This window comes from Culicoides brevitarsis, chromosome 2, assembly GCF_036172545.1.
Source record: "Culicoides brevitarsis isolate CSIRO-B50_1 chromosome 2, AGI_CSIRO_Cbre_v1, whole genome shotgun sequence".
Lineage (NCBI taxonomy): Eukaryota > Metazoa > Arthropoda > Insecta > Diptera > Ceratopogonidae > Culicoides > Culicoides brevitarsis.
The window spans coordinates 15,268,707-15,294,879 of record NC_087086.1 but is presented as its reverse complement, the minus strand read 5'-3'; the positions used below and the strand labels follow the sequence as shown (position 1 = coordinate 15,294,879).

Sequence of the window (26,173 nt, the reverse complement as noted above, 5' to 3'; positions counted from 1 at the left end):
CTTTGACATAGTTTTGAAAGAAAACGGTTTTGGAACACTCTTAGTTTCTTTAAATAAAAAATTATTTAAAATAAAAATTTTTTAATCAAAAAAAAATAATGATTTTTTTTTTAATTAAAAAAATAATGAAAATTATTTAATTTTATTTTATTTAAATAATTTTCATATAATTTCGTTTCATCAAAAAATAAAATAATTTTTATTTTTTTTAATTTAAAAAATTAATAGGAAAATCTGAAAAAAAATATTAATAAAATTTTTCAAAAAGTGGAAAAATAAAACATCATTTTTTGTTTTGCTTTGCTTTGACCAGTTTAAGTTTCTTATGCATTCTTTATTTAAACAACTATTTTTTGTAAATTATCTCCTGTCTTTTACAATGTTTCTCCATATTTTTTATATCTCCATGCTCAATCAACTTTAACATTTTTTTGATTTATTTTTTTATTAATTAATATTTTAATTTATATATGATTATTAATTATTACTTTTTTTTTGTTGTTGTATATATTTTGTCTACTCTAAAAATGTTTTTCTTTACTTTTGATATTTTATAATATAATTTAATTGTAAATTGTTTCATTTTTAATTGAAATTGAATTTGAAACTGAATTCAGTTAAAAAAAACTTGAAATTTTTTTTTTATTTAGGAAACAATTTTACACAAAACATCAACTTTAATATTTAATGAACAGGATGAAATAATTATTAATATTTATTTATTAATTTTAACAATTACTTTTCTAACATACTATTTAATTTTTTTAGTCAATTCTATAGAAAAATATATTTTTTATCTGTCATTTTTTACAATTTTTTTTACTAATTGCTAGAAAAATACTTTTTTTTTCTCAGGAATGGGTTTTTATTATTTTTTAAAGCGGGATAAATTAATTATTTATTAAATATTTATTTTTAATTAAATAAATAATTAGAGAAATTTTAAACAATGTTAGTAAATATTAGTTGTGCAATAAATAGAACAAAAAAAAAATAGTAAATAAATAAGAAAATATTAACAGGAAAAATTTTTACACATTTTTCTTAAATATTTTTAAGACGTACGGATTTTTTCTCAATCAAGAAAGGCAAATGTTGAAATCATTTTTAAAATCACAGATAAATAGTTTTAAGATATCCTTCACTAGTAGAGTTTATATTATTAATTATTATTTTTTTTTAATTATTTATTTATGAATATAGATAATAATATAATAAAAGTTTATGTATTAGTTGGAATTTAATTAAATTTGAATGAAATTAATTATTTTTTTTCTGTTTTTGAGTATCTGTTTAGTTTACTGCTATTCTATTACTGGTTGTGTGATTATTTTTTAGTTTGAGTAACTATTTGATTATTATTTTGAATTGCAACTGTGTTAAGATATATTTTATGTTTGTGTGTTTGCGAACATTTTCTGAACTCTAAATTTTTTTTTAAAACATTTAATTATGTGTATTTTAAGTTTTTATCTGAAACAACTATTTTTTTATCTGTTTGATATTTTTTTTAATAATTTTAGTGGGAAACACTTACTAAAGAAACCGCAATGCAACTTCTAATATGTGCTCAGCTATTTTTTTTCTATTTAATTTATGTCTTGAACATTTAAATTATTATTTTATATATTTTTTTTAATAAGTTTGTACTTTAAGGTTCACGTGTACACACGATTGTTTGCTTGTCTTGATTTTCAAATTTATTGTTTAAATTATAAGATTTGTTGTTTGGTTTGCTTTCCATTGCGAAAAATTTGTAAACTTTATTTTTTGTATAATTTTTAGCAAAATTTGTGATTTTTATTGAATTTAGAAATTTTTTTAGGGGAAAAATTAATTTTTTTTGCAGTCAATTATTTTTTTTTTATTTTAGTAGAATTTTTTTAAGGACTCAAATCTACCCGTTATTTTTTGCTAATTTTATTGAAATTTTGTATAAAATGTTGCCAAAATATTTTCCAATTTTTTTTTTATTTTTTTTTTCAAGCCAACGTGTCTTTTATTAATTGAACCTTTTCTGTGTCGATTTCAAGCCAAAACATTTTTTCAATATTTATTTAATTAATTTTTTGAACCCAAATTTAATTTTTTAAAAATATTTTTCGATAGATGTAGAAAGAGACCCAACACCAAAAATGAATTGCATAAAAATATTTTTTAAAAAATCGTGCGAATTATTTTTTTTAAACCTAAATGATTAAATATGTTTCATAATTTTAATAATTTTGGATAAAAATATTTTTTTTTTATAAATAAGAGCTTCTCATGCCAAAAATAATTTAAAAAAAAACGAAACAACAACAATAACAATTCAAAATTCTGTACGAACAAACAAACAATCTATTCGAATCAACACATTTTCTCAACAATCTCATTATTTACTCGTCATTTGATTAGTTTTTTCTCATTAATTCATCCTTAAATCCTACAAAAAAGCGCCTTTTAGTTTCACTTATCATCGCAGCCAAGCATAACTAACTTTTCCGTGACATCAAAAGTGACATCTGACATAGCACCACATTCCGTTTTCCTTACTTTTTAGCTCTGCTTGTTTTTTTTTTAATTTTTTTTTTGTCTTATAATTATTAGTACTTAATTTTCTTGTTTTAAATCGCAGCCCTATTGCATACGATTATGCGATTACAGCCTTTTTACTTCTTAACTTCTGTGATGTATCTCCTTATAATTTAAATATTTAGAGTTTTTAATGTCTATTGATCCTTAAAAGTTATTTTTTCTACGTACGAAGCTCCAAGTAAGCCTCGTCTCCAACATTATTCGAATAATAATTTAAAAATTGAATAAAGACGACAAAGAATAATAAATAATTCCTTACGCTACTAGAAAAAAAATTAAAGTTTTGATTGATTTGCGAGATTTTTAGTCTCGTCGCGCCCTTTTTGGTCGACTCGTCAAGTCGAATTCGCTGCCGTAGCAACCACTGCCGCGCGGTTTCTTCGCACTTACCTGACTTTGTGCCGTTATTTGCAGCGAAATTGCGTTTGTGTTTAATTTTTCCGCCAAAAATATCTCCCGCAGTCCCTTCATCTTCTGACTAAAGAGACAAACTTCCGGTTCGAGAGGCTTCATGGGCTCCGTTTCCTTTTGAATTACTTCTTTCGCTTCATCTTTCACTGCGGTTGTCGTTTTTTCATCGCCATTTTTCTTCGCCTCGTTTTTTACGTTGTTCACACTTTCGTCTCCCTTGCCATCGGTGAAGAGTTTTCCGCCGCCTTGCAACAAAAACTCGGGATTTAGTATTTTTTCGCCGCATGCCGCTACAATACTGCTCAATTTATCGTCTTTTGCATCTTTTGTAGTCGTGGCATCATGATCAGCTTTGACGATGTTGTTGTTGTTGTTGTTATTGTTGTTCTCGCTACGTGGACTGACACCTCCTTCGAGCTTTTGTTCGTCGAAATCGGCCACTTTGATCGTTAGCTGCGATCGAACGTCGTACTCGAACTTGGAAATGTTGTTCACGAGAGGCTTGGCCCAACCAATGTGAAGGATGGGCGTTAAACTTCCCTCTTCCCATTGACAGATGCCGTCGTAGAACCTGATTTTTTGATGAAAAATTTAATTTTTTTGATTTTTTGAAAGGAAATTTTGGATGTTACCTCAATAAATCACCAAAAGACTGTGCTGATCTGAGAATACTGTGCGCTGAATGCCCCGAACTTTCCTGTTTCATGATGTATGGAATGTGCTCATTCGCGATTTCCAAGAATTCCTTATAAATTTCCTCATCGTCACGATGGTAGTTGTAACTAAAATGAATTTTAAAGTAAAAATCTGTCGTAAAATGGTAAAAATTTGTCAAAAATTGTCAATTTTGGTAAAAAATTGGTCAAAAAATAGTAAAAGTTCGTCATTTTTTAGAAAAAACTCATCGTAAAATAGGAAAAAATTAAAAATTCTTACAATCGAATCACTTCCGCAGCATCCGCCCACGACTTAAGAGCCATTTTGAAGTTTGACTGGCGGAAATAGTAGCTGCCCGCATAGCAATAGGGATACACATGATGATTTTTGTACATTTTTCGAGCAGTTGCGATAGATTCATGGTACAGCTCTTCGCACGTTTGACGTCCCGGCGTCGGCGAAACTTCTTCCAGCTCACCCAGACATCCTAAGCCACTTGGATAGTACTTTAATCTACAAAAAAATGACCTTGAAAATCGGATTTTTGCGAAAAAAATAAATTTTCTTACACATTCTGATCGTACAACAGCCACAAAAGTCTTTGTTGCAAGTCGGCAAGCTCGACACACATCGTCGACGCACTCAAACTCGGATTTATGCTCGACACAATCGCTGCCACTTCCATTTTTCTATCACATATCACGGCATTCCCATTCACATATTTCCATGTTTGCATCTCGATCCCGGGCCCGACGCTGCTTCCGCGTTTATCTTCGAAAACTTTGCCGTGCCACGTAACTTCGATCGTTTCCTCGCCCGTTTTGCCAAACACCACCTGCGTAAACAAAGCAAAGAAAAAAAATGGAATTTTGATGCGTAAATACAAAAAATGACGCATTTACCCAAACATGGTCCTCACTGATGGCCAAATGAACATCTTTGTACCCGAGCATTTGGCATCCCGCGACAACGGCGAACGCCGTCCCGAAACAATCGAGCTTGTTGCCGTTCAGAAATGTATACAAACTTTGTAAATGAGCGCGATCGCTTTTCTTGTTCCATCGTACGAGACTGTTCCAGATGATATCGCTGACTTTTTTGATGATTTCGCGCGTCGCAAAGGCATTTTTGGTCGTGCCCCGTGCCGCGGGCTCGACTGACGACAAAATTTGCTGGAATTTCTTGTAGAGCGAGGCAATGTCGCCGTAATTTATGATGGGAAATTCCTCGATTTTCTGGTCTGTGGCGAGATAATTTTCGATGAAACCCGCCACGAGCGACAACAGCGTCAAATCTGGCTCATCTTGGTCGCTTTCCAGCTGGTGCCTGAACAAATTTACGACATTTTCGATTGTTTTTAGCGGAAAATAACTTTGTTCTATCACTTTTTTATTCTGCGTCATATTTCGACATTTTTATTTTAGGATTTTTTTTATTGTGTACGACGTTCTGTTTGCGAAGACAGCTGGCTTGGTATTGAATGCGTGTCCCACAAATGAAAGGTCGTCAAGCGTAACAGCGACTTTTATACCCGCGAAGTTCGTTGAACGCTTCTGCGTTGTCGGCAGTTGGTGAAAAAATCATAAAAATTCCCTAAAAATCCCGAATGTCATGGGAAATCCCGGAATTTTCAGTGATAAATTGAATTTTTTCACGGAAATTCGCAAATAAGGGGAGCTTCGTCTAGTAATTTTCGCAAAACTCTTCGAAAACTAACGAATGACGTCAAAGCAAAAATAAATAATTGGTCCGGCATTTGAATTCACTCCATTTTTCGCTGGAAATCTCTAAAAGTACACAAAAAATGGGCGATTTGACGCACCTGAAGACCATCGATTGCATGCAAGGCGCTGTGAGAGCTGTCAGATTCAACGGTAAGTCCCGTTTTTCATCAAATTTCCCTAAAATATGTTGCTTGTTTTGCTTTTTCCTATGAGTCATTTCGATTTTCGAATTTTTTTATGCAGCGGAATTTCGCATGACTCTCCAATGAACTTTATTTTTTGAATTTTTTTCAGTTGATGGATCGTATGCGTTGACCTGCGGCAGTGACAAAAAACTCAAATTATGGAATCCGAAGACTGGATTGCTGCTGAAAACGTATTTTGGGCACGGAGATGAGGTCTTGGATGCGCAGGGAAGTTGCGATTCGTGTCATGTGGTGTCAGCGAGTAAGGATAAAAGCATCATTTATTGGGATGTGAGTACGGGACAACCTCTGAGGAGGCTTCGAGTGCATGCGGGAACCGTAAATTGCGTGAGATTCAACGAAGATAGTTCGATTGCGGTATCAGGATCAAGTAAATTCATGATTTTTACGCAAAAAATTGATTTTTTAACAATTTTTTCACTTTTAGCTGATAATACGGTCATGTGTTGGGACATTCGAACGCGCAAAAATGAGCCAATTCAAGTTATGAAAGACGCCAAAGACGCAGTTCGTTCGTTAATTGTCACAGAAGCGAAAATTATCACCTCCAGTCTTGATGGGGCGATCAGAACTTATGACATTCGAAGCGGGGAACTCACTACAGACACAATCGGGGAGCCAATAACTCACATTACGATCACCAAAGACCAGCAATGTGTCTTAGCGGCGTGTTCTGACAGTACAATTCGTCTAATTGACACCGATTCGGGCGATTTGCTTCAAGAATTTCGCGGACATGAAACGGATTCGTTCCATATTGAATGCGGCGTCATCGAAAATGACACAAAAATCATCTCAGGCTCTTGTAAGGGGTACGTTCACGTCTGGGATTTGCTTCAAGGGAAGGAAATCAATAAAATTCCCATTGGAACGCACGTGATTCACTCGCTGGCAACACATCCAACTGGCAAAGAAATACTTTTCGCGCGAAAAAATGAGATTCAACTATGGGGACCTCCAGAATAACTTCGATTTTCTGTAAAAAAATAAAATTTTTGTAAATATTTCAACTTTTATTTAGCTGCAAACTACCGAAAACGGTAAAAACTTTGGTACAAAAACAAAAAATCATCAAAAATCAGTACTATTTATACTCGTAGAAGAATTTCGCCAGCGGATATCTGATCGTAAAAGCCACCAAAGTACAAGCGACTTGAAATCCGATGAGCAAATAGTTCAATTTTCGCTCGTGAATGGGTCCGGTAAGGATAATAGCGAAATTAATGATCGTTAAATTATTCGAAATCACTGTGCCGTCACTTTTTTCTTCAACTTGGATCAATTTTAGGGCTTTAAATACGTAATAACACAATTTTCCCAGCGGTTTGAGGTCTTTTAACACAAAAGTTGTCTTGCTCGTGCTCAATAAATCCGTCTTTTCATCATATTTCGGCAATCGATGTCTCGGACACGGAATAAAATGGAACAATTGTGGCACGGAATAGATGAAATTAATGACTTGCGGAATGAAAAACAGCAAAATTGTCTTGCTAAAATGTCCTAAGATCCCAACGACGGCAAATGTCATGCCCGAGAGGTAGTTGAAGGTATCGCCAACGAACACTTGGGAGGGGTATCTGCAAAAAAAAATAAAAATTTCATTAGACCTATTTTCGAAGATGATTCATGTCAATTCGAAATTGTCATTTTATGTCAAAAATTTTGCAAAAGGTGTGTGAAAAATCATTAAAATTCAGAAAAATCCTGGAATCGAGCTTATTTTCTCATCTCTTCCCATCAAAAATGAATAATTTTTGTAGAAATCTGTCGTCTTAGGATAGAATTCCTGCGCGAAAGGCCTAATTTCGGGTCTAAACTACGTAGAATTATGTTATATTTGTTCAAGTACAAAAAATTTGTGGTCCTGCTCGTCATCCAGTTGTGCTTAATTACACTTTTTCTGGTTGCCAGCTCGATATGGGTGCATTCCAACTCCAGCGGAGCACTGTTTGGCGTCAAATTTATCAATGAAAATGAGATTTTGGGACTTCGTCATCGGCATCACAGACCGTCGGAGGATGCAAATCGCTTTGAAACGCTTCAAAATGTCGGAAATTTCACGAGAAATTTTGCTCTGATCAAATTAAATGACGGCTATGCGAATCACGAGAAGGTTTGTTTCCGCGAAGGGACGAGAAATGACACGCGCGACGTCAACGGGGTGTTTAATCCGGTATGTTCATGCACTGCCGAGTGGCATGGAAAGGATTGCGGACAACCAGAAGTGGTTTGGCGAGCTCTTATGACGTCTTCGAATGCGCGACATTTGAATCTCAGTGCTGCGGCGCCACGAAAAGTTCCTCACAATGTCTTCTATTTGATAGAAACGAACGCCTTTCACATGGAAACGCTCGAAATTCAGATGCTAGAGTTGCAATATGTCGTAGATTTGTTCGTTTTATGCGACTTGGAGGTCGAAACGAATGAATTTTTGCCAGCGACACCCTCTTTGAGACATCATTCGACCACGGGATTTCTCAAAGAGCATCGCGAAAAGATCCTTTTGGTGTCTGACGCGACTTGCGCTCCACGAAATGTCTACCGAAAACTCCGAAAATCCCTGCCAGAGAGCAATTTTAAGCGAGATGACGTCATAATTTACTCGCAAGCGGATGAAATTCTCAACCACCGAGCCATCAATTACTTCAAATGGTACGATAATTGGCCGCAACCCGTGAAATTTCGACTGAAACATGTCGTTTATGGGTTTTTCTGGCAACATCCGGACAACACGAGAGTTTCGGAAGCCGCCGCAGCCACAATTGCCATGCTCGAAGACTCATTCCAAGCGGATCCAGCAAGGCTTTCGCAAAAATCCGCCATGATGATTGGCGATTTGAACCATTTTGGCGGATGGTATTGCGAATTTTGTGCCCAAGCCATGGACATTGTGCGACAAATCCAGTACAAAGCACGGACTGAGCGGAATTCCAATGAAATTTTCGACGTGACGAAGCAAAAAACGATCGATGCCGAGTTTGTGCAGAACCTAATCGTGAACGGACGATACACCGACGGCAAATTGGAGTTGCAGCAACTGCGACGCTACCAAGAAAAGTACTACTGTCCTGACTACGTCAACAACCAAAGTTGGAAATTCGATAATTTAGTGATAAATATTTTTGCGAAATGGGAAGAAGACTACGAAAACTGAGTAGAATTAGTAGGATAGGAAAATTACGCTTCATTTTTTCAAATTTTTTGCCAATTTTTGTCAATTTTTTGCACTTTTTTCCACGTACGAGAAATTTAATGAGTAGAATTTATACTTTTATAAGAAGCGCTAAGAAATTATAAGAAGTGACACAAAAGCAACACACATTTCATAAGAAAAAAAAGTAAAATCGTTAACTTAAGAATTAGTTTTAAATTAAGAATCTGTGATAAGAAAAACGTTAAAAATTAGTTTTTAAGTCTCATGATCACAAAAATTGTTTTTAAGAGAAAAAATTAGCAACTTTTCGGGATTTTTATATTTTTGACGTTAAAAAAATATCAATATCATGACAAAAAATTAATGAAATTATTAAGAAAATACTCATAGGTTATAAGAAAATATTGAAAATTGGACTGATATGGACTGTAAAATGCTTAATTTGTGGAAGCTTGTCAAAATTTAAGGAATAAAATAAAGAAATAAGGAATGAAAATCTTGAGAACTTTTTTTTAAATCATCGGAAAATGTCAAAAATTTAAATTTTCATATAAATTTTGGCGAGGTTGGTTCGAAAACTTAAGTAAAATCATCGAAAAATTATCAAAAGGACAAAATTTTGCAGATAAAGTATCAAAAATTCACTGAATTTGGAGAAAAATTAATAATTTTAAAGATTTTTTTAACAAAAGATGTGAGATTTGGGCTTTTAAGTTCAATTTCAGGCCTTCAACTTGAAGGTTTTAATTTTTTTTTATAAAAATTTTGAGAAAAATCTTCAAAGAGGAATATTTTTCTCTAAAATTTTAATTTTGGAGACCTAAATTATTTTCAGAATCCCTAAATTTTGAGAAAAATTGATGATTTGAACGAGTTTTGATAGAAAGTTGTTCTTTTCGACCTGATAATTTCTAAAAATTTTTCAAAAAAAGGACATGAGAATAGCTAAAAATGGTTAAAATTTGACCCTAAATTCAATTTTTCAACCAAAAAAGCTGAGAAAAGCTCAAAAATTTACAAAATCTGATATAATTTGACTCCCAAATCAACAATTTCGGTCAAAATTACTCACCTATTGAACTTCCACAGAGCAAAAGTCGTCGCGAAATAAGGCATCATGAAGTACAACGAGAATCGATGAGCATCTGACACGATTGGATTCTGAATTTCGATGAAATTAAACACAATAATGGAAGCTGCAATCACCAACGACTGCCCAACTTCGAGTCCGTTGATGCCGGCAAGAATATTTATGGCATTTGTGCAAAAAACAGCAAGCATTCCCATGAAAATGTAGTACAAGAACCCTAAAAAGTGAAAATTGAACTCAAATTCTCTTAAAAAATTGAAAAAATTACCAATATCAAGCGAAAATCCAATATACTTCCTCACAAAATTCGGCATAATAACCGTAGTTGAGCCAAAATTCACGTAATAAACCATCAAAAGTGGCAACGAAGCAACAGTTGGCAGTAAAAGTTTGTGTCTCCAGCGCAAATCTAACACGTCATCGGCGAATCCGAGCAAGATCATGCAACAAATTGACAGTAAAGCGGCGATTAATTCCACAAACTACAAAGAAAAATCATCAATTCAGCAAAATCGATCGAAAATTTGATAAAAAATTACCTCGTGATGTGGAAATTCTCCCTCGCGAGACACAAGAGCGCCACTAAAAGGCACCGGAATGAACAAAAATAAGGAAATGAGGAAGATACAGCCGGTAACTACTCCCATCGCTTCGGGCCTGAAACATTTTTACGATTAAAAAGTGTTGCTAAGGACACGTAGTACGAAATTATGAAACACTTACACCTTGCCCGAGCTCTTTTTGTTCATGTCGATGCCATAGAGATTGGCTTTCAGGAACATCGGCTGCAAACTTGGGATCAAATTCACCGTCAACAGGTACGAACCGATGGAAATGACAAAATTTATCAGCAAATAATAGTCCATTTTTGCAGGAGCTGATTTGTTTTTGTTTTGATTCGTCGGTGTTGAAGTGTCAAATGTTCGAAAAAAGCGATTCATACAAGTTTTTGATACAATTTCGAATTATTTTGGCTCAAAAATCATCCTTGAAGCCTCTGAAGTTGCCAAAAAATTATCTAAAAACGTAATTTTATTAATTTAATTTGAACTTTTTATATGGGAGACCATTTTAATGAGATTTTCTTGAGCATTTCGGAGTCCTCCATCATTATTTCTCCCATAGACAGCTTCGATATCGAGTATCGCTTCATTCAGATGTGGCAAAAATCGATCCACGATGTTCACATTTATCTTCAAGATCCTTTGAAGGAGTCTAAAATGAAAATTTTATCAATATCTGGCTAAAAATTGTTAAAAAAAGAACTTACTGAAAAAATTGGCTTTTATTTTGCATTAATTTTCGTTTTTCCGTCATCTTTTTCAAGGATTGAACCACGGATGTCCTGAAAAAAATCGAATTTCATCAAAATTTTATGCAAAAAATGACTTTAAAAATTATTTACTCGATTTTTGGATTCACAGCGGTCCGTTCAACGCTCAAAAAGTCCTTTAAAATCTCAAATAACGTCCTTTTGTTGCTAATTTTCTCATCAAAAGTCAAAATTTGTTCCAAAAGTTCATCAATACTGCCGCTCAAAACTGCCCCGACCTTGTTTTCGTCTAATTTTATCACCTCATTGTACACAGTTTTGTAGATTTGAACTCCAATCTGCAGAATTTCCGGCGTTTTTGTCACTTGCAAGAAATTTTCCGCGAAAATTTTTACCGTTTGTCTCAAAGTTTCGTCATCTCCGGTCTTGCAAAGCAAAGCGAACGTTTTTCGGGCAAAATTCATGTCGGAATCCGCTTTCGCCAGCAAAAAAGTCCATTTTGTCACTAAATTCGTGAACTTTTCTTCCAAATTTTTGTCTTGCTGAAAATTCATTTTGGTCAGAGTGATGCAAAAATCCGGAAAGGACATTGCCATGTTCTTGCAAAAGGCGTGAGAAGGTTGCTTCGACATCATCACATCATGCGTGAGAACGAGTTTATCGAAAATTTGGTTGAAAAAACAGGAGTGATTCATCTTGCTGTACAACATGGGAGCGCAATATTTGAGCAAAGAGGCACTAAAACGGAAGACATTTGAGGTTTCAACGTACGAAACTGCCCATTTTGTGAAGTTATTCAGGTAACGTTCGACCGTTTTCACTAAATTCATCTTCGTATTGTAGTTCTAAAAGAAAAAAAATTAAAATTTTATAAAATTTTTGATTAAAAATGAAAAATTTTAAACTTACATCCATCCGATAGTACTTTTCGAACATCGCCTTGAAGAACAAAAGCGGCGCTGGACCTCCAAACCCGATTTTTTTGATGTTGTCAATACTTTCGCCAGCAAATTCGCTGATTTCAGGCACCATCAGAACTATAAGTCGCAATGTTTCGAGCTCCTCATTCGGTAAATAACTCGATAAAATCTCAAATTTGATCCAATTTTGCATCAAAAGCTCTGGAGACACCTTCAAAATGTCTTCGTCACTCAAATTTGTGTAAAATTCGAGACAATTTTTGATATTAGGTCGCATCGTGTCACCAAAAAAGTTGATTAACGACTCAAACGTGGGCAATCCATCGTGAGTTTTAGAATTTCCAGCGATCGAAGTGAATTTTGTCGCGATTTGAGGCACAAATAATCCATCAACGTCGGTTTTTTTCAAGTAATTTTGCCGAATTACCGGTAAAAAGTTCTCAAAAAGAGCTTTGATGACTTTAGTCACCTCTGAAGTTCGATCTTTCGTTAAAATATAACCCGAGAATGTCATTGACTGCGATGAAAAATTCCCGTTTTTCTGTTTCTTTGGTCCCATTGATGTACGGACGGATCCAATTTCCAACCAGCAAACTTGTTCCCTCCTCAAAACATCGTTTTTCGCCTAAAATTACTCGAAAACTCGTGGAAAGGAGCTCCCATAACGATGCCTGGTCAGCTACATTTTCCTTTAATTGGTTCACGATACGTTCAATATGCTTTCCGAAACTTAATTTACGATCAACGAAGAGGATGAGGAGTGATAAATGTCCTTTTACGAGCACTTTTTGACGATCAGGCAGGAGTTTGTTGTATTGGATCTGCAGTAAAATGTCAAATAAGCGATTTCCGAACTCGCTGAGCTCACAACTGCAAGCCAAAGTGACAATTAGGAGCACAAAATTATGTAAGCCACGCTCACTGAGAGCAATTATCTTGGAAATACTGAATTTGGAGAAGATTCTGCCCAAAAGTTTGTTTGAAACGGATTTTTGTCCCATTAGGCGTTGCTTCGTGAGGGATTTTCCGATGATGTGAACCAAAATATTGAAACTTGTTGACTGATAATTCAGAATTTTATCGTTTTCCAAGGATTTTTTTACTTCTGCGAGGAAATTTTGAGGTGTCGATCTAAAAAATTTCAAGAAAAATCAGTAAAATTTGAGTTTTTACGGAAAATTGAAACTTACTCCATAATAGTCAAGGAATCAACTCTGGAATTCGGCATGAAAAACGGCGAATTGATCCTTTTATAGATGCAATCGAAGAAAATTGAAATTAAATCACATTTTGTGTCCCAATTTCCGGCGAAACTCTCAGCCATCAACAGTAACATCGCTCGAAGTTGCTCTTCATTGGGTTCTGCCTTCACAAAAGTCACGAGACTCGAACGAATTCCTTCAATAATTTCCGTTTCGATGACTGGATCAACTTTTAAAATCCTCAAAAGACAATTTATCTTGAAAATATTCAGTTGTTCGGGCTTAAACTTGGGAATTTCTTGTGGAACGAGACGCGCGAAGAATTTTCTCGCTTCCAGACGATCACACAACGATTGAATGTACGCCAAAAATCGATCTTCTTCGATGGCGTTCATTATTTCATCGAAATAATCCGAAAATTGACCAAAATGATGCACGGGACGAAGGAAGTCAGTCAAAGAAACCATCGCGTAAAGCACATCCAGGAAGCAAACACACGGAAAAATTGATTTTTGTTCAAAAATCTCGAAAATTGTGTGACGATCTTGAAGGGACTGTAAGTAAAAATTAATTAAAACTTAATTTTTATATTTTTTTAAAAGAAATTTTACCTTCGAGTAGGTCAACAGACAAATTGTGACGATATCTGCTACAAATAACTTGAATTCCGCTTCAAACTCCGTGTCAATTAGCGATATTTTTGTCATTTTTTCACTATCACTCTCGGAATTCACCACTGTTTTCTTCAACAAATACTCCAAATAGAACCATCTGCCTTCCAAAAAGCCGTGAATGTTGTGAAATTTCGCAGAACTTGCAATCAACTGTCCTTTCACATACTCCGTGCTGCCACAATCGTAACACGAGACAAAAACTTCCTTCAAATTCGGTGTCAACAAGACCGGATGCCACAAAGGCCTTATCAGATTCACGTATTTTTCGATAATTTTCGTGTCGTTGCATTGATCTATCGCTGTTAAGACGGCACGAAATAAGTTACAGACGTTGGAACGAACTGTCGAGTACTCGACTGCGTCAAAAAGATTCCTGCGTGCCCCATTTTCGAGTTTTTGAACTCCCATCCGTGCTGTTTGAAGCAAAATTGGCAGTCTACGAACGTCGGTGTACTCTAAAAAGCTTAAATTTTGATTGTTAAAGTTAAAATCCAAGAAATTTTTCTGTTCGTGAGAGAAAATTTGACGAAAATTCTCTTTTTGGCTGAGGAAACTACTGAATTTTCCGGTTTTGAGTGGACTGACATCTTTTACGCAGTGATGTAATTTCGATAAATGAGGAATTTGTGCGGGAATTACAGATTTGGGACTCACTAAAATAAAATTCAGGTAAAATTTAGACAGAAAATCATTAAATCTATGAAAAATATTTACCATCGACCTCCATTTCGCGCGATTTTTGATGAATTTCGAATCTGTCAAAGTCATCTGGACCCTTTCGAACTTCATTTTATTCGAAATTTCAAAGAAGTTGGACGACAAAAAAAGCCGGGTGAGTAATTTTTAATGAAATTTATTGAAATTTCAGATAAAAACTCGTAAAATTTAAAGTCAGGAATGTCCTTGAAGGCTTGGAACAACAGAGAGCGCTTCAAAAAGCCAAAAAATGAGGGTTTTCAGTAAAAAATCTTCAAAAGATGTCGTTTTATTGTGTAAGTGTGTGTCTTTTTTTGTTAAAAATGCATTTTATTGCCTCATTGTCCAATTTTTTGTAGATTATTGTAAGTGGCTAATCGCATGGCTGCCAAAATTTTATCAATATTGGAGCTGAGTAAGTTTTTTTTCTGAAGAAATTCATTGTTTTTGTCCTTTTAAGTGTCCTTAGTGCGTCCTGTGCTAATTTTTGATGATTTTACGAGAAATTTTTAATGATTTCTTTTATTTTAGATAAAAATTTGAGTCCTACGTACATCTATGTTCAACGTCGATTGATGGGCAAAAATCGAAAAAAGTCAAATCCATTCGTAAGTAGCTAAAAGCATGAATTTTGTGACGTTTTTCGTAGATTTTTTGTAATGTTTTGTATAAAAAATTATTTTATAAATTTTCATGATGAATTTTAATTTTTTTCTCTTTTCAGATGAAACATTGAGACATCAAGACACTCCACAGCACCCATCTTTCCTTAATTTAATTAAAAAATTTGTTAAATATTTTCCAAAAAATTGATGTTTGTTAATTTTTATCCCTAAAAGTTACAATTTTTAATAATTTTTAAAGGTAATTTTGTCCAAAAATAATAATGTTCGTAAGTAAGCATGTCATAAATTATATTTTTTTGTAATTTTTTGATGTTTTGTAGTCGTTTTAGTCTTGTGAAGTCCTGATTTTCACAAATTTTCAAATAATTAACGAATCTTTTTATTTTCAGGTAACGCTGAGTTGCTCCGAAAGTACCATCGATTGAGGTCACATTACAGCTCTCGTTAATTTTGCATGATTTTCTAAAAATTTATCAAAGGATCGATTCCTATATTTGTTGTTAATTTAATAAAATTGTAATTTTTTCAATAATTTTTCTTCAATTAATTTTAAGAATAATTTTTTTTTAATTCAAAAAATTGAGAAATGGGTAAAAATATGAAGTTGAAAAACCAAAACTGACAAAAATTGTAAAAAAAAACATTTTTTTGGAATAATTTTATTTCTTAAAATACCTTAAAAAACTAACTTAACGTCAAATTACAAAGAAAATATTCAAAAAAAAAATAATGAAAAATATTTAACATAATAATATAAATAATATATTGTTCGCTATCCGAAAGGGAAATACTTAAAAAAATTAATACTCTAGACATTTAGCGACTAATTTATGTTACAATTGAATTTTTTATTCGAGATTTCGTCTCAATCTTCATCCGAAGAACTGCTCGAGGAGCTTCCTCTATGAGGAATTATCTGTGGAATTTTTTGTGGCGCGAGAAATTTCTCGAAATCCACGTTCATGTGATTTCCGTTGTACGGACCGCCAAGAGGATCGTCATCGAACATTCTAAAAAAAAAATTAAAAATTAATTAAAATAATTTTTTTAAAGAGCAAAAAAAATTTCTTACCCATTTTCCGAGTCAGCAACTTGATCGGGCAGCTCAGAGGGAAATAATACGTTATCGACTTCGTCACTTTTGCGGCTCGAAGAAACAGTTTCAAAATCAGTCGATGAGGAGATGGGCTCGTTGGAGCGTGCTGACATGATAACGGATGCCTGGCCATTGGTTCGGGAGTCTGAAAAAGTTGGAAATTTTTGCTTAGAAATAATTTTTGAAGGAAAAGTAATGAAAAAACGTTTAACGTTGATGTAAGGATTTGTGTAATGTTTTGTTTGACCTCGGAATTTCTGATGTAATTGAATGGCTTCCTTCAGTAGGTGATGTTCATGCGGAATGAAAGTTTGGCGAAAAGCGGGTTTTAGTCACAATGGATGAATTTTTGAGCAAATTTAGTGGTTTTGAACAAATTTTAAATTTTTTTATGTGAGTTTTTTTTCGATTTTTAAGATATTTCCCTAATTGGAGTAACTTTTGAAGTAATTTTTTATTTTTTTGTGAAAGTTTGGACTTTTTTTTAATTTAAAAAGAGTTTTTAAAGCCTTTTGAGCAAATTTTATATTTTTTATGTAAGTTTTTAATTTTTTTAAAGATTTTTTTAAAAAATTTTCTAAATTTTATCCCCATTTTAGCAAATTTATTAAAAATTATTATTTTTTTCGCGTAAAAATCTTCATGATTCAAAAATTTTTAGTCATATTTAAAGAAAAAAAAAAATTTTTTTTCGTGATTTTTGAGCTATTTTGTACTTTTAAAATCATTTTTTGCCTGAAAAATTCTTCAAATTTAAATTTTGAATCACTCAACTACAACTTCTAATTCATTTCGACACCACGAACACTCTTCTACCTTCGCTAAATGCCTGTCTCGGCAGTATCGACATTCATTTATCTGGCATTACTTGAACGACATCCATCATTTTTTGCCATTTCACGTTGATTTCTAGAGACAAAAGTATCGATTGACCTTGTCTCGCGTCACCGTTTATCGAAAAAATGTCGATGGATCTCGGGGAAAACGCAAACGGCGGCGATAAAATACGAAAATTCTACATTTGCATGACGAGCATCTTGGGCTCTGTGATTTTATTGGTCGTTCTTGCTCTTTGCTGCTATCGATATTGTTCCAAGTAAGAATTTTCTTTGATTTTATCAGAATTTCAAAATAAAATTTTATTTTTTTTAGGGAATTTGGAAGCACAGACGAGGAAAAACGAATGGTGACGCGAGAAATGAATGGCGGAAGTCACCATAAAGTGAGCAGCTCGCGACGGAAATCGAACACGGATCGAAAATTAATGGATTTGAAATAAGATTTTACCAAATTTTTCAATTTTTCGCTAGTTTTTAATAAAAATTTATAAAAAAGTTACCGTTAAGTGTCGTCGAGGAGACCGGAGAGTTGGGTGTTGATGGCGAGGAAGGCGTATCAAGTACGATTGTTGAAACAACAGCCGTGTTTTCTGCAAAAATCGACATTTTTTTAGCCGATCGTTAGGTTAGTACAACAGAAATTAAGCAACCAAAGCAGATGAAAATGATAAATGAATGAATTTAAAAACAAAAATCGTTAATTTTATTCAATAGAACGTCCATTTAACAAAAAATATCACGTGCGGTTTAAAAATTCCCATCAAAAAGTCATTTTCTGATGTTATTATTCGTCTCTTTTGGCTTTGGCCCGAAAAAGTGCGCTAAACTCGGTTGTTTTAGCTTTTTGACGTAGCTACTAAAGTCGTAAGACTTGAAAACTTCAGACATGACTAGAAAAAAAGTGCCAAAATTAAGGAAAAAAATGAAAAATTTTGAACATAAAACACAAAGTTACGCCCGTAACCGTCTAAAAACCAACGAAAAACAAAACAAAAACCACAAAAATCATGCAAAACACATAAAAAGTGATGGAAAATTGAGCCTACCTGTACTTTTGTCATCAAAAAGTTGACGTGCTGTCTCAGGCTCCTTCGTCATGAGACGTTTTAATGGAATGTCGTCGTCTTCTTCGCTATCACTGAGGGTTAAATCGACCTAAGGACGAAATTTTTGTTAATTTTCATTGACTTTCGTTCCTAAAAAGTGACTTACAGTTGTTTCATTTGCTCGTTTTCGACTTTGATCAGCTTTTCCGCTGCTGAAAATCTTTATTCCTGTCTTTGGTGGTTCCATGGCAATCACTTCTATTAATTTAAAATAAATTTTCAGTACAAAATTTAATTTAAAAAAATTTTTTTTTACCTAAGTCATCATTAATGACCTCAATTTTCGACGGTTTCATGGGCGTATCGAGAGTCAAAGTGTCACAAGTTCCTTTATGGGTGCTCCAAGACCCGTCGCTGTGCAATTGGATCTCCGAGTCTTCAAGCGAGAGGAAACTCGACTCCAAAACTTGCTGGAAATATCCGTCAATCACGAGATTTTCGTAAAATGCCTTCTTGTCGCACACCGGGCAATTCCACGTGGGCTTTTTCTCGTTCATGAGCAAGTAGAGAGAGGCGTCGAAGCATTGTAAGTGGCTGCAGGTTGATGCGCGACACGGCGTTGTCATCCGCATTTTGCCCAAAGGACAGATCAGAGAGACTTTCAAGAGGGTTGTGGCAATTTCGCAGTCAGCATCTTCCTTTAATTTTTCTTTGACTGAAAAAAAAGGAAAATTTTTAGATTTTTTATTATGAAATTAGGATAAATTCGATTTAAAAAATTTATTTTGCTAAAAAGAATTTTTCTTTCGTGTTATTTGATCAATTTTTTCACTTTTTGTACTAAATTTTTGAAAAAATCTGAAAATGATGAGAATTCTATTGACAAAATTTGAAGATTTAAAGAAATTCATGAGGCATTTCGATGTCAAAAATTCAATTTTGATACAAAATTTACTAAATTGCTGAAAAAATTTAAAATTTCAGACAAAATTAAACCATTTTAGATAAATTATAATAATATTTTTGAGTTTTATACCTGAAAAAATCAAATTTTTGGCGATTTTTAAATATTTTTTAAAACTTTTTTTCAAAATTCTATAAAAAAAACTAAAAAAAAAAACTGAAGAAAATGAATCATTTTTTCTATTTGATGAATCAATTTTTTAAAATTTTTGTGTCAAATTTTTAATAAATTTTTTTTAACGTAATTTTCTTTTCAGTTTTCAAAAATTTAAAACATTTGTCACCAAAAATGATAAAAAATCGTCAAAAATAGATGTTTTTGGGTATAAAACCTCAAGAAAATGATCAAAGAATATTAAAAATTTAAGAAAAATTATTTCATTTCGTCAGAAATTTTGTAAAAATTAAATTTTGAACGATTTTTGACTTGATTTTATCTCAAATCTTCAAATTTAGAAGCTTCATATCCCTCAATAGTTTATTTTTTTTTTAATTTTGTTGTCAAACGTCATAAAAATGATAAAATAACACAAACAATTTTTTTTTAGCAAAATCAAAATTTTTTTGTGACATTTTCAGTCAAATTTTTGAACCAGAAATCAAAAAAATTCAAAAACTTACTAAGTCCCCGCGTATAATCCGACGGCTTTGGTCCCTTAACCTTGAGACGACTCAGCAAATCTGACGAAGTGAGTTTCCTCACGAGATAACAAGCCGCCACAAATCCCCGATTGTATTCCGTGCACCACTGAATGTGAATCGTGTTCGTGACTGTTGCCGAAAGTCGCACATATTGCGTGATGTTGACGGGTCTCGGAGGTCTTTTTGGCTCGACGCCTGGCTTATTTGTCGGAATTGGGTTTGGCAGTGTCACCGGTTTGTTGTTCACACGAACATTGATGCCGGGCGGAAAATAATCTTCTTGTTCGCAACTCGTTTCCATGAGACAAAATCGCAATTGGACCTGGATAAGTGTCTCGTTGTCGTTCCGATAATCGCGATTACTCAAAATTTCCGTGATTTGTGATGGTGTCAAGTGAAGCGGGAAGGAAATCTCCTGACTGCGCAACGATGACGACGGCAACAACGTCGAGGGACGCAAAAGAGTGCCAAGCACATCGTAAAAAGCCAAATTTTTTAATCGCACATCGGGACAATTGGGGTACCCGGAAAAGTTTCGCGGATACATGATTGCCGGAGCAGGATGAGCCATTTGGCGACCGTAGTGTTCGGCGATTGTGGGAGCGACGACGGCGGTATTTTGTTGTCTCGAAGGTGCCACAGATTGAGAGACGACGGGAGCCGAGGGTTGAGCAGCTACTGTCGCTGTTGGAGCGCTATTTCGCGTCGAACGACTGCTCGTGTGAGTTGCGGTCGTTGTGGGAGGCGTTGGAGATGGCGATGTGAGAGGAGGTAAGCATGGTTCGGCCGAGACTAGAGCTCCGGTCTTTGCTGCTTCGTAAATTTCGCGCACCTTGTCTTTGACGTCGTTCATGCGGGTCTTCAGCAAGTCCAAAGCTCGGCTCTGGAGATCGATTTTTTTGCCGACACGATTGATGTTTGCATACTGGAGCAGGATTTGGAGCTCCTGAACGCGAAAATACAACACAAAGTTCTGAAAAAACAAGAAAATTGTTAATTTTTATGTCGGAATTTGCTCTTGCGGCGTTTCAGTATTACGATCGTCAAGCAAAACATTTTTTATAAAAACCAGTTTTTTTGGAAAAAAAAATTAAATGAATTAATTTTATCAGAAATTTTCTTAAAAATTCAATTTAATGAAAAAAAATCATCAAAAAATCTCATTTTGAGCGAAAAAATCAAACAAGTCAATTATAGGTTTGGAGCTCACTCACAAAAAAAATATTTAACATCCGAAAAAATAAAATTACCTTTAATTCCAGAAATTCAGGACTCTGGTTTTGTTGCCCACGAGTCCGTCGCATCCTGAAGCATTAATCAAGCTCGCCGGAAAAAACAAACAAATTTTCAGTCCTCAACAAGAAATCGTTCCTCTCTAACAAAACATTTGATGCGCTACAATTTTTGGCGATATTTATGCGAATTTAACACAATTTACGAGGAATTTTTTTGGTTTATCGATGGTCCAGGCCTTCACTAACTCTAATATCAAGCAATTTAAAATAATTCTGCGAAATTTCACGCGGTTTTTATGTTATTAAATTTCAATAGGAGCCTCGATAAAATGTCGGGTTTTGTTTAACAGAGATGTGAGGTGAGATGGGCACATGGGGCACAAATGTCAAAAAATAATATGGCGCGAACAGGGTTCGAAAAAATATTTTTTTATAGAGATTCAGAATTTTTGGAGCCTATGAAGTAAAAGTCAAAAGTAATTTTTTTGTATAAACTTATTTATTTTATTTTTTCTTATTTTCTAAGTAATTTTATGATATTTTTATATTTATTATTTTATTTTATTTTATTTAGTCTCTAGTGTCATCCAATAAATAATATAATTATAAAAAAAAACTTTTGATCTTCATTTTACCTAAAAAATAAAATATTTAACAAAAAAATGGTACATAAATAGTCGTATAAGAAATGTGTTTTTTTCTTCGATCTCTGATCGCGCTCTGAAACCGCGTTGAAATTTTCACAATAAATTCCAAAAAGAGTTTTATTTATACAAAAATTGCCATTGAAACAACAGTCTGTTGTTACATGTCCGGCGGATGATCATATCTTCGCAACGGATTTAGAGTAAATTGATCTAGCGAGTAGTTTGGTGAGCGATCTTGTTGTTGTTGTTGCGCAGCTGCCGCTTGTTGTTGCGCAGCTAAGGCATACCAGTAATATTCCCCTGCAAAATTTTTGTGAAATTTACTGAAAATTATCTCAAAATATTTTGTTTTTTCACTTACATTGCGGATCGGCAACTAGAGGCGTTACCGATGGAACACGTTGCGGAGGCGAAGGTGAATCCAGTACGATAGACCAGTTTCGCGAAGCGATTGGAGAACCAAATGGATATTCTAAAAGATATAAAATATCAGAAAAATGATCTCTTACAAATTTTGGGATTTACTCAAATTATAATGAAATGAAATGAAAATTTAGTTAAATGAAAAATTAATAAAAAAAAAGCAAAAATCACACAAAATAATTATTTTGAAAATTCTAAATTTCTAAGAAAAATGTTAGTAGTGTAATTGAAATGAATATTACTTAGCTGACGAGCAATCTACGTAAGATGGGCAGAAAAGAAGGGACTCACAATTAAAAAAACGACATTTTTGTTTTGATAACGTCTCACATTTATTGGAAATCATAAATAATTTTTTTTTATAAACAATTGTCCATTTTTTGAGCGGTCTACTTCTTTTTTGATAATAATTGAATATATAATAAGTTTTTAATACAGAATTTGTTCTTACAAAAATATCATTTTTCTAACATTGAGAGAAAAAATGAGAATTTTTTAATTTGTTCTAATTATTATTTCTAAAATATGTATTTAGTTAATTAATTATTTACTACTATTAGAATAGTATCAAAAATTTTAAATATTTACAAGTATACTTCAAATTTATCTACTTTTTTTTTTGTTTGTCTTTGTTTTAGTATGTTTTTTATTTTTTGTTTTATGTGAAGGAACATGTTTTGAATTATTTTCTAGCTTTTTTGCTAGGATTTTCGTACGTTTTGTGCGACGACGATTGGTTTCCTGTTAACAAATTTGTAGAGAAATTTAGAATTTAAATTTCATTCGCAAGTAAAACATACAAGCCTTTACCATGAGGAAACATTTTTTTGGCAGTTTTGCGAACCCTGCACAGTTGACAATGAACATTTTTTTTAAAGGGGGAGAGGATTTTTGTACGGATTTTAAGAGAAAGGGGTTGTTTTTTTATAAATTTATCAAAGATTCAAAAGTTTTTAAAAAATTTTCAGTTAAAATTATTATTTTTAGAATAAAATTAATTTAAAATTTTAAAAACTTTTGAATCTTTGTTAAATTATGAATCAACATTTTTAGTTAATTTTAAGAATTTTTGAAAATTAGTTAATTATAAAAAGCACCATTTAGGAACAATTTTAGTTAATTAAGTTATTTTCCACAATTTTTAAAACATTTTTTTAGTACGAAGCAAAAGTAGTTAAATTTCCACGTGGAATGTTTTTTGCCCATTTTTGGTATACGGCACTGTCCCATGTAACGCAGTACAGTAAATTCTCGCTTAAACTTAGAAAGGACAGTCGGTTCTCTTTATTTTTTCTCAATTTTCAATTTAATAGAATTTTAGGTCGAAATTTAATCCATTGGTCGTGAATCATTTGGAGTGGCAGTATTTTGGGAATCTGCTTGTGCATTCAATTGCAATTCGTTCAACCGTTCTTGATTTTCTTGCTCAGTTGAGGACGCGTCGACATTTGACGTTGGAGCTGTTTCCGCATCTGAATTATGCATTAATCAACATTTTAATCAAAAGAATTTTGTGCATTTCGGAAGCAGCATGAAAAAATGTGGGAGACAAAAAGAGAGAAAAAAAGGGAAGCTCGTCAGTTTTTAAAAAGTTGCAATTATGAGAATTTTGCGGAAAAAATAAATGATTGCCGAATGTGAATGCTTGAGTGATTTGAATGGCGGGGAGCGAACGGGACATAATTAAATCAAAAAATAATTGAATCTAACACATAAAAAGTACGACAAACAAAACAAAAAAATGAACACAAACACACAAAAAAAAAATGAGCAAAAATGACTATGATTCATAATATTGACGCATCATTTGGAACATACCGTTTGGTTTTCCGCCACCCACGGAGGCTGGGCGTGAGCTTGCTGCACTGAGGGAGGGCGAGGTGCCATTTGAATCGAGCACGGGCATCGATTGTTGCCGGAAGTAAGAATTGCTCGCCGCAGCGGGACTCATTTGGGGAATCGGTTGATGGATTTGGTGTGATTGTGCGTGCGCCGGTGTTGGCGTTGTTGTTGCTGCTGCTGTTGCCGATGCCGCAGCCTGCGGTTGTGTCGTTTGGGGCGTTCTTTGACGCTGCGCTGCACTTGGTTGGTCGTCATCCGAGTCACTGAGAGTGAGATCAACCTGAAATTATTCAAAAAATTATTAAAAAATGATTTTTTTCGATGAAAAAACGGAAATTTCTTACAGTAACGTTATTTGCTGCGGTAGTTGTTGCACTTGATAAAGCACTGGAAGGCGAGGAAAATGCTGGGGGAACACGCGAAGCTGGAGACGCTTGTCCAAACGACGCTTTTGGCTGACTAATCGATGGAGCAGGCGGCGCTGAGGGCATGTCGTCATCGTCATCGTCAAGAATTACTAAAAAAATTCAAAAAATTGAATTTTTTCAACAAAAAATTTGGAAAAAATCACAACTTACGAATATCTTCCGCCGCTACTTCCGCCACACGTTTCTTTTCCTTAACCTTTTCCTCTTTCTTCTCCTCGTTATGCACGGCCCACGACCCGTCCTCCAACAATTCAATTTCATTTTTGTCGCTTGGCAGTTCTTGCGACACCAAAACTTGCTGAAAGTACCCGTCGATCACCAAATTATCGTAAATAGCAGATTTATCGCACACGGGACAATTCCACGTGGGCTTCCGTTCGTTCATCTGAAGGTAAAGCGACGCATCGAAGCACTGCAAATGCCCGCACGTGGTTGCGCGACACGGATTTGTCATTCGCATCTTGCCAAGAGGGCAGCAAAGTGACACGCGAAGCATTGTGGTAGCGATATCGCTGTCAGCATCTGCTCGTAATTTGTCACGAACTGCAAAAAAAAATTAAATTAATTGATTTTTTGCTGGATTTTGCGATAAAAATCACTCACTTAGTCCTCTTGTGTGTTCCGCTGGCTTGATACCCTTTATCCGAAGACGTTCCAGTAGCTGGTTTGAGCTAAGTTTCCGCACGAGATATGCCGCAACGCAAAAAGTCTTGTTATAATCGACGCTCCAACTCACGGAAATCGCATTCGAGACGGTCGGCGAGAGTTTCACGTGCATCGTGATGTTCACAGGTCTCGGGGGTCTTTTTGCCTCCACGTTTGGCTTGTTTGTTGGAATTGGATTCTATGGAAAAATAATTAAAATTTTAATTTTTCTTTAACAAAATTAAGAAAATTTAAGACTTACTGGTAATTGACATGGTTTATTGTTGACTTTAACGATGACATTCGGTGGAAAACAGTCTTCTTGCTCTTCCGTCGTGTTCAGCTGACAAAATCGCAGTTGCACCTGAATGACGTGCTCAATTTTGTTCGGATTCCGAATGTCGCGATTCATTGCCAGTTCTGTCGCCTGCTGCGGACTCAGGAGGAACGTAAAAGTTTTTTCCTGGATGCGTTGATGGCTGTTTGACGGAATGAGCGTCGAGGGTTTCACGAGTTCGCCGAGCACGTCGTAGAACGCGAGCTTCTTGAGACGCACGGGCGGATAAATCGGAAACGACGGATTCGTTTGGGGATACGCGTCATAGTTTACGACCATATTTGTGTGCGGAATTCGATTGTGTTCGAGATTAAAAGCAGACTGATGGTACATTATAGACTGCTGGTAGCCGACACACACAGTGAAAAGTCCAAATTTTGTTCGCTTTCGATATTTTTTCCCGTTTCGCACTAACTAGAATTTTTTTCTTCTAAGAAATTATGAGGAAGGAACTTTGATTCCGTTACTTTGACTTGGTTTTTTGTTCACGCACACACTTTGCACTTCATCTTCTTCTTCTGTTCTCTAATCCAGCCAAGACGCGACATTTTCATGGCCAATTTGGAATTTTGCTTTTTTGACGAAAAGTTGCGCAATTTTCCACGGAATTTTGCTGTAACGAGTTAACTCGACACCGAATCTCGGGAATTTTTGTATTTTCCGCTTTTTATTCGACGATTTTTCCTGTTTAATTCAGTGAAAATCGGATGTTTTGATTTTCAGTGATAATTTTTTTGAATCAACAAGAGGCAATTTCGTTAAACAGCGCCCTCATGAGGAAAAATTTCGCACTAATTTTGGGTCGGCTGAAATTGATAAG

The 26,173-nt window shown here is 34.4% G+C and overlaps 7 protein-coding genes and 1 long non-coding RNA gene across 11 annotated transcripts; 3 read left to right on the top strand and 5 right to left on the bottom strand.

Moving 5' to 3' along the window:
• Positions 1-2,258: 2,258 nt before the first annotated feature.
• Positions 2,259-5,088, bottom strand: LOC134830327 (menin). Its single transcript, XM_063843770.1, has 5 exons — positions 4,548-5,088; positions 4,215-4,480; positions 3,925-4,158; positions 3,621-3,770; positions 2,259-3,559 (listed from the first exon to the last, which is right to left on the bottom strand). The coding sequence occupies exons 1-5, from the start codon at positions 5,046-5,048 to the stop codon at positions 2,881-2,883; spliced, it is 1,830 nt and encodes a 609-aa protein (XP_063699840.1). The 5' UTR covers positions 5,049-5,088; the 3' UTR covers positions 2,259-2,880.
• A 103-nt stretch (positions 5,089-5,191) lies between these two features.
• LOC134831869 (WD repeat domain-containing protein 83) lies at positions 5,192-6,553 on the top strand. Its single transcript, XM_063845694.1, has 3 exons — positions 5,192-5,519; positions 5,664-5,945; positions 6,003-6,553. The coding sequence occupies exons 1-3, from the start codon at positions 5,450-5,452 to the stop codon at positions 6,539-6,541; spliced, it is 891 nt and encodes a 296-aa protein (XP_063701764.1). The 5' UTR covers positions 5,192-5,449; the 3' UTR covers positions 6,542-6,553.
• A 25-nt stretch (positions 6,554-6,578) lies between these two features.
• Positions 6,579-10,726, bottom strand: LOC134829299 (UDP-N-acetylglucosamine--dolichyl-phosphate N-acetylglucosaminephosphotransferase). The gene is made up of 5 exons (XM_063842328.1): positions 10,543-10,726; positions 10,359-10,476; positions 10,088-10,301; positions 9,802-10,036; positions 6,579-7,152 (listed from the first exon to the last, which is right to left on the bottom strand). Exons 1-5 carry the CDS (start codon positions 10,683-10,685, stop codon positions 6,660-6,662), a joined length of 1,203 nt encoding a protein of 400 aa, XP_063698398.1. The 5' UTR covers positions 10,686-10,726; the 3' UTR covers positions 6,579-6,659.
• LOC134830829 (beta-1,4-mannosyl-glycoprotein 4-beta-N-acetylglucosaminyltransferase) lies at positions 7,247-9,128 on the top strand. Its single transcript, XM_063844415.1, has one exon. The coding sequence runs from the start codon at positions 7,404-7,406 to the stop codon at positions 8,727-8,729; it is 1,326 nt and encodes a 441-aa protein (XP_063700485.1). The 5' UTR covers positions 7,247-7,403; the 3' UTR covers positions 8,730-9,128.
• Positions 10,727-12,332: 1,606 nt separating the features above from the next.
• Positions 12,333-14,714, bottom strand: LOC134829813 (uncharacterized). The gene is made up of 4 exons (XM_063843083.1): positions 14,603-14,714; positions 13,826-14,541; positions 13,203-13,768; positions 12,333-13,143 (listed from the first exon to the last, which is right to left on the bottom strand). The coding sequence occupies exons 1-4, from the start codon at positions 14,613-14,615 to the stop codon at positions 12,474-12,476; spliced, it is 1,965 nt and encodes a 654-aa protein (XP_063699153.1). The 5' UTR covers positions 14,616-14,714; the 3' UTR covers positions 12,333-12,473.
• Positions 14,688-15,757, top strand: LOC134829814 (uncharacterized). 2 transcript variants are annotated; one of them, XR_010161938.1, is made up of 6 exons: positions 14,688-14,720; positions 14,780-14,880; positions 14,944-14,999; positions 15,116-15,192; positions 15,309-15,448; positions 15,600-15,757. It is a non-coding gene; the product is annotated as an uncharacterized LOC134829814 (long non-coding RNA). The 2 variants fall into 2 exon arrangements; XR_010161939.1 differs by having other exon boundaries at positions 15,309-15,476.
• A 136-nt stretch (positions 15,758-15,893) lies between these two features.
• Positions 15,894-21,366, bottom strand: LOC134830824 (E3 SUMO-protein ligase PIAS2-like). 2 transcript variants are annotated; one of them, XM_063844408.1, is made up of 7 exons: positions 21,047-21,366; positions 19,776-20,769; positions 18,508-18,906; positions 18,358-18,449; positions 18,192-18,300; positions 16,283-16,451; positions 15,894-16,220 (listed from the first exon to the last, which is right to left on the bottom strand). In XM_063844408.1, exons 1-7 carry the CDS (start codon positions 21,098-21,100, stop codon positions 16,076-16,078), a joined length of 1,962 nt encoding a protein of 653 aa, XP_063700478.1. In that variant the 5' UTR covers positions 21,101-21,366; the 3' UTR covers positions 15,894-16,075. The 2 variants fall into 2 exon arrangements, with proteins under 2 accessions (XP_063700478.1, XP_063700480.1); XM_063844410.1 differs by lacking the exons at positions 15,894-16,220; positions 16,283-16,451 and adding an exon at positions 17,832-18,035.
• A 199-nt stretch (positions 21,367-21,565) lies between these two features.
• Positions 21,566-26,072, bottom strand: LOC134829669 (E3 SUMO-protein ligase PIAS1-like). Of its 2 annotated transcripts, XM_063842874.1 has the most exons (7): positions 25,279-26,072; positions 24,975-25,215; positions 24,522-24,914; positions 24,288-24,460; positions 23,920-24,223; positions 22,040-22,150; positions 21,566-21,978 (listed from the first exon to the last, which is right to left on the bottom strand). In XM_063842874.1, the coding sequence occupies exons 1-7, from the start codon at positions 25,684-25,686 to the stop codon at positions 21,836-21,838; spliced, it is 1,773 nt and encodes a 590-aa protein (XP_063698944.1). In that variant the 5' UTR covers positions 25,687-26,072; the 3' UTR covers positions 21,566-21,835. The 2 variants fall into 2 exon arrangements, with proteins under 2 accessions (XP_063698944.1, XP_063698945.1); XM_063842875.1 differs by lacking the exons at positions 21,566-21,978; positions 22,040-22,150 and adding an exon at positions 22,442-22,842.
• Positions 26,073-26,173: the final 101 nt, after the last annotated feature.